This window comes from Gavialis gangeticus, unplaced genomic scaffold (genome assembly GCF_001723915.1).
Source record: "Gavialis gangeticus isolate Ggan-Ray unplaced genomic scaffold, GavGan_comp1, whole genome shotgun sequence".
In the NCBI taxonomy this organism is placed as follows: domain Eukaryota; kingdom Metazoa; phylum Chordata; order Crocodylia; family Gavialidae; genus Gavialis; species Gavialis gangeticus.
In genome coordinates, this window is record NW_017728994.1 from 62,861,757 (window position 1) to 62,868,261 (window position 6,505).

Sequence of the window (6,505 nt, forward strand, 5' to 3'; positions counted from 1 at the left end):
TAAGGGTTTTCACCTGTGGTTCCTTCCCTTCCTATTGTTATATGTTGTTTCTCCCATTCCACCCTGTCCCTGTTATAGGAAAAGGACAGGACTCCAGTGTAGTAGCATCTCAGTCATTCCGTTAAGGCTAGAAATAACTGAAGTGATTATATTAGTTCCTTAATTTAAATGTATACTGGCAGTTAAAAAGGGCAGTGGTGCTAATGTATGAGTATGTAATGAGGCAAAAAAATGTATTTTAGTTTGAAGCAGAGGGAGAACATAATTCCTGTTTAGGCTGCTGAGAATGGATTGTCAGATATTTAAACATTCACAATTACAGAAAATGGAACTTCCAATATTTTCTTTAGATTTCTTTTAAATTATTTTATCTCCAACATTTTTGAATTACCAGGAATATTAAGAAAATCACTTTGCCAAGCATTGGACGCCTGCGCCACTTCACCAATGAGACCTTGCTTGATATACTGTTTTACAACAGCCCCACCTACTGTCAGACAATTGTGGATAAAGTTGGAATGGAAATGAATCGCCTGTATTCACTTTTCATGAGTCGCAACCCAGATTTTAAAGGCGGCGTCTCTGTTTCTGGGCACAGTTTAGGTCAGTAGTTCTCAAACTTTTTATACCAGGACTCATTTGTAAACATAGATGCCCAGTCCCAACCCAGTGCTCCTCATTCTTGACCCACTGTCCCCCACCCCCAGACCTCCTGTGTGTGGGGCAGGGAGTGGGTGTATGTGTGGGGGGGCCCCAGACAGGCCCTTGGAGGCTGGAACTCTGCCAGCCTGCAAGGGAAAACCCTCAGAATCCATTTTAAAAGTTTGTTGATCCACTTTTTAAGTTTGTTTGTGATCCTTTCATATATTCTTGTAACCTACTTTTGGGTTGCAGCCCATGGGTTAAGAAACGCTCATTTATATATCTGATCGAAATAAAATAGCATTCCTGGGACAAGAAAAATGCAAAGTCTATTACAAGTAGGAAAAGGCTTATCTGATAGATTAATGGTAATAGTGCCCTGGAAGTTGCTAGCTCTAAATGCAAAAGGCTGATAAGTAGTTTAGTTTATTCTACTTAAAATTTTGAGGCAGCATGATCTAGGGATTGGAACATGATACTGAATGCCACAAAATTTGGATTCTAATCCAGGGTAAAAAGTGACTTGGTATGTGTGGCCTGCATTAATTATAATTTCCATCAGCATCCCCTTTGGTAAAAGAGAAATAATACTTGCTTGTCTAATAAGCAATATGAAGTTCTGGCAATGAGAACCTCTAGTTTCAGGTTCTAGAAAGTAGCCACAGCCCGGGCTGGTGAAAAAATGTGTTCTTGGCTATTTTACTTATTCAAGTGAAATAAACTTAAGCAAAGAAGTCAATAAATCACATCCTCTCTGCCAAGAATTCTCAACTGTATGTAAATTTAATATCTGAACCTCAAAGCCCTTATTTCATAGGAATACTTTTCCTAGTTAAAAAAACCCCCACCTTACTTACGCGTACATTCTCCGATTCAGCAACTAGCCCTTGTGTTTGCTAGTAGGGTACTGGATCACGAAAAGCCTAAATACTTTACTCAGTTTCGTTTCTTTATTTTATATTTCCAGGTTCTTTAATTCTGTTTGACATACTGGCCAACCAGAAAGACTTGGCTTCATCAGGAAGCTCTGGCTATCTCTCTGCTGTAAATGGGGTTGTGAAAGATGTTGCTGTTTCTGATAAGCAGGTACTTTTTGCATATCTCAATTTTTAGGTAAATTAATTTTGTTTTTAGTGGATGTTTCTCAACCTGTCAGAACCGTTGTGACCAGTTAAATGCTACATATGATGCAATAGTAAGTTTTAACAGACTACTTAAGTAGATTATTTGTGTTTCTGTGGTCTGTAAGTTAAAAGGAAGAGTGAATGTATGAGCTTAAAGAGGCCAGAGTCTCAGCAGAGGCCATTGTACCCACTGGTTTTGAGTATCAGGCTGGGTTCCAGACATTGTTAATCAATATTGGCCCTTCCATATGGTATAGGACAAAGAATCCCCAAGTTTGTTCCCTGATCTGTAGAAGAAAGGTAAAGATATGTGTATCTTCCATCATTGTTGTATAAAAGTGATGAAGGATACACATCTTGTTTCATTTCTCAGATTTGAAATTGATGAAACAATCAAACAACAATTTGCCACTGCCCCCCTAAACATGCACAATTTTACTTCAGAGGGAGTGCACTTGTGTACATCATGGATATATAAAAACCATTGTCAGCTTTAGTAGTTGTTGTTTAGCTTAGTTCAGTATTAGCTGAAAAGTTTGTTGTTTGTATGTGCCATTAAAACTTCACATTAACGGTCTTAGATGTTAACAGGACTGTTTTTCATTCCTTCTGTCTGACAACCTGGTTATGCTCCTTTGATCTTTTTTTAAGATAACAGAAGATACCAGTTCATTGGGTACTTCAGTTACTCCCTCTAGTGATGAGTCCTATGAACCTAGCATGGATGATGAAGTTCCAACCTTGCAGAAGACTCTGGAAATGCTCAGTCTTACCGAATACATCGGTGTATTTGAAAAAGAGAGAATTGATATGGAATCTCTGGTACAACCAGTATTTTCAGCTATAATTGTGGAATGGACAAATGTTTGCTTTAAAGTTTCGTGTCATGGAAATAGTTAACTTATATGCAAAAAAATCCCAACTTTAGTTAGACACGACATTAAGATGAAATATATTTTATGGCTCCATGACTCCTTACATTGGGTAGATTTTGTTGTCCCATTTTTGCACATATTTCACTATCATTATATATATATATATATGCATGCTTGATCTTTTAGAGCAGGGGTGGGCAAAATGTAGCCCACGGGCCGGATGCAGCCCTCCAGACCATTCTATTCTGTCCGCGGGACCCCTAAAACATTTAGAAAATTAATATATATTTGCCCCTGGCTGCCTGTCATGTGACCTTTGATGGCTTGCCAAAATTCAGTAAGCGGCCCTCCGTCTGATACAATTGCCACCCCGTTTTAGTTATGTAACATTGTAAAATAATCCTGCTTTCTTAGATTTCTTAACTTATTTTTAAGTTGTATTTTTTGTAAAAAATGCTGTCTTTTATTTTAGCTGATGTGTACAGTTGATGACCTGAAGGAAATGGGAATACCTCTTGGACCAAGAAAGAAAATTGCTAATTTTGTAAAAGACAGAGCAGCTGAACAGGTAAATGTTCACATAAGTTATTTATGTTGGGTTCTCATTACCACTCACTGGGTTCATGTACACGTGAGCTTTTATTGTGTAGTTGACTAAGTAGCTCCACAGTAAAGCACTACTGTCTAGATGAGCGCTGTTATTAGGGTGCAGTAAATTAACTCCTCCTTAATATAGTACTGTTGAGGACAGTACTATCTTACGGCGCAGTCATTTACTGCACTGCAGTGTATGTGTGAACAGTGACTGGGGCAGCAGCACTTTCAGTTGGGATGGAGCAGCCCTGGGCTGGCAGCAGGCTCGGGGGGTCAGCTACATGGCTTCACACTCTTGTGTTCCAGCCAACTTCTCCACTGCCTGCTGCTGATGTCCGGAGCTTGGGGCTGACCCCCTCAGCCTCCTGCCAGCCCAGGGCTGCTCTGTCCCCGTTCAAAGTGCTGCTGTCTCAGGCGCATGTGTAGATGCTGTGCTCAGGAGTAATGTACTCCTGTGGAAACTGCTCTGGAGTTTCTTGTGTTGCATTAATTGAAGGTGACCCCATATTTTTTCTGTTTATATTAACTAACTTTTTAGTGCTATATAATAGCCCAAATGATTTCAGTCCTTTTATATCTAACATGCTTATTGCTGTCACATCCAAGCACAAGTTAGTTTGATATCGGATTGTTTAAAGTATCAGATACTTTGAAGCTACTGTCACCCCCACCTCCCCAGCCAGAAGGATAGGTTTTTGTATGCATAACAATACAGAAAATTCAAAATATGGTTACATTGCAATTCAAAGCCATTTTCTTGTCCCTTGGACCAGGAATACCTTGTTAAATATGTTATCTATCATTAAATTGTTGCAGCATATGCTCAGTCATGGAAACCAACTATAAAGTTGTTTGAAAGCGACCCATGCTAAGCATATTCCAAAACCAAGGCCCATACTGGGCAAAGATGCTGGTGAAACCTGCCATAAAGCTGACTTAGGACAGCCTACCTGAATAAGACGTAGTAGCCATTACACTCTGTTCCCCTGACTCCATTTCAGGTCACAGTGAACCACAATGTCAAATACATTTCAACGTCCTCTTCATTCCCAAAGCTGAGTAGCACCTTTCTGTCCTGTTTCCAATTATTTCTGTTTATTCTCCAGCCTTTAATGTCTGGCAAATGTCACCAAATGCCTATGTAGATGAGAGGCTCTGTTGTCCCCTCTCTTGGCCTGTTGCATGCAGCTGATGTGGCCCTGCCCTCCCTGTGGTGGAGCCAGACCAGGCAGCCCAGTTCCTTGTCTACATGCACATTTTTGGAGGGTCCCAAGACTCATGACAAGACATGTAGTTCCAGTTACAAGTGGGGGCTAATTAGCATATGTTTTGTGGGGCGTATCTGGAGTTTACACACATACTGAGTAGTGCTGAGCTCTGGGGTAACCCTGGCTTGAAATGTTGTTGACTTTGCCAGGGCCCAGCCCAATGAACTGTATCCCATATCATGTGCTTTTTGCCTTTAAACTAAATGCACATGTGCAAGTCAGTACGGGTACCTTTTTTTCAAACCCACTTATTTCAAAGTCAGCACTTTCTTGTTCCCTGCATTTTGAATTAAATGAGGTTTTCAAGTATAAAGTCTTTTTTGGCAACTTTTCGAGGAGCATACAGTATTTCTTTATAAAGAATTTTCTGCCCAACTGTTGAAAATTGTGTCAAGAACCTGGGGGATTTTACTAACAATGAGCCTTTCACTGTGATGTTACATGATATAAGATGATCTTTGCTATATAACTGCTTAATTTGAAAAAACTTGGTCATATTACTTGTGTGTGTGTGTGTGTGTGTTTGTGTGTGTATGTATAAAAAAAATCTTACTTCGTCAGGTATACTAACTTTCCTTCTTTCCTAATGTACTTTTAGCTAGACAGGGTTAAACCAAACTGTGTGTTTATATTGTCAGAAAAGCATACAAAATCCAATAGTCATTACAGCTTTTTCTTTTTCAAATGCCTAGCTGCATATCAGTGGACCTCAGATTCTGAAGTTACTTGTTTACTTCAGAATATTGTGCCCAACTTGTTTTATTTTATGCACTGAATTACTATCAAATAACATGCATCAAAGTGAACAGTGCTGGTGGGCAGATCATATTGCCTCATTATGAATAGTTTCTTTCCCATGCCCTAATCACTACATTCCTTACTAGATAAAATCAGCTTTTACCTTAGTTCCTCCTATCCTGAGGGGGGAGGGAAAAATTGATGGGATACAAAATGCATCAATTTGGCTTAGAACAGGAGCTTTAATTGTATCTGCTGTGATTGAGCATGTGGAGAAATGAGGAGGTAAATGCAGCCAGGTCTTAGGTGACTTAAGACAAGTTTACTGTGCTGCTGCAGCAGTGTGACCTAACTCAGAATGACCCCATGTACATGCCACCTGTTCTTGCTTGTATGCTTCAAACCTGTAAATGCCCGGGTGAAGTTATTCCAGGTGTTGCTCAGCAGTTGATGTCATGCAGACCTAAAGGGGACGACACCCCAGACCTAAAGTGAAAAAATGTGACTGGGTGTTTATATTGTCTGAGAATTTTAACAAAAGTTTTGCTTGAATTTTTTCAAGCTTTTTAGCAAAAACTGACTTCTTCATAAATGTTGACAGACTCACCTTTATGAAAATTTGTGAAAGCTTTCATTGTAACCAGTTGCTGCTGATTTAAAAAGTACCACCCTCAGCAAATCCAGAAGCATTGAAGGCTCTGATAAAATGTTGAGGTAGTGAATCATTCAGTCAGGATACAAATGTACAATGTACAGCCATACTCTTTGGGATTGTTACACCAGTATATGTGTTTGTATGTCCACTCTATCTCAGAGGGAGCTTTTTGCTTAGTACAAACTCTCTCGCATTGTAATAGTGCCTACTGCAGCAGCCAGCTACGTTGGGAGAAGTGATCAGCTGCCTGCTTAAGGCTCTCATGAAGCTTGCATCAGAGTACAAAGCTGAAATGAACTGGTGTTAAGGTGTTGCGCTTCTGTGTCCGAAGTATGGTATTCCCCCTCAGGAGAAGACGTAGTCTCCTGCTATTGATCCTACCTAAGGCTATTATAATTTTTTTGTGTGGTTTTGAGTCTAAATTTCAGATCCTTACTCATTTAGGAGCTTGGAAACAAGAAGGTGCAAAATATATATTTGAAAATAGATAGGGATGTTGTTTAGGGTTATCATATTTCCAGTTCCAAAAAAGAGGACACCTGTCTACCTTGCATCAATGGGGCACTGATCATGCTCGCCCTGCTCCTTTACCTGTGGCAGGTTAGGGTA

General features: G+C 39.8%; 1 protein-coding gene across 2 annotated transcripts in view; it reads left to right on the forward strand.

The window, feature by feature from the left end:
• Positions 1 to 6,505, forward strand: part of SEC23IP (SEC23 interacting protein) — a 68,339-nt gene that overhangs the window by 33,808 nt on the left and 28,026 nt on the right. For both annotated transcript variants that reach the window (XM_019502919.1, XM_019502917.1), the window contains 4 exons: positions 395 to 603; positions 1,610 to 1,728; positions 2,418 to 2,588; positions 3,114 to 3,209. In XM_019502919.1, coding sequence (XP_019358464.1) covers positions 395 to 603; positions 1,610 to 1,728; positions 2,418 to 2,588; positions 3,114 to 3,209 — 595 coding nt within the window. The remainder of the gene's footprint in view (positions 1 to 394; positions 604 to 1,609; positions 1,729 to 2,417; positions 2,589 to 3,113; positions 3,210 to 6,505) is intronic.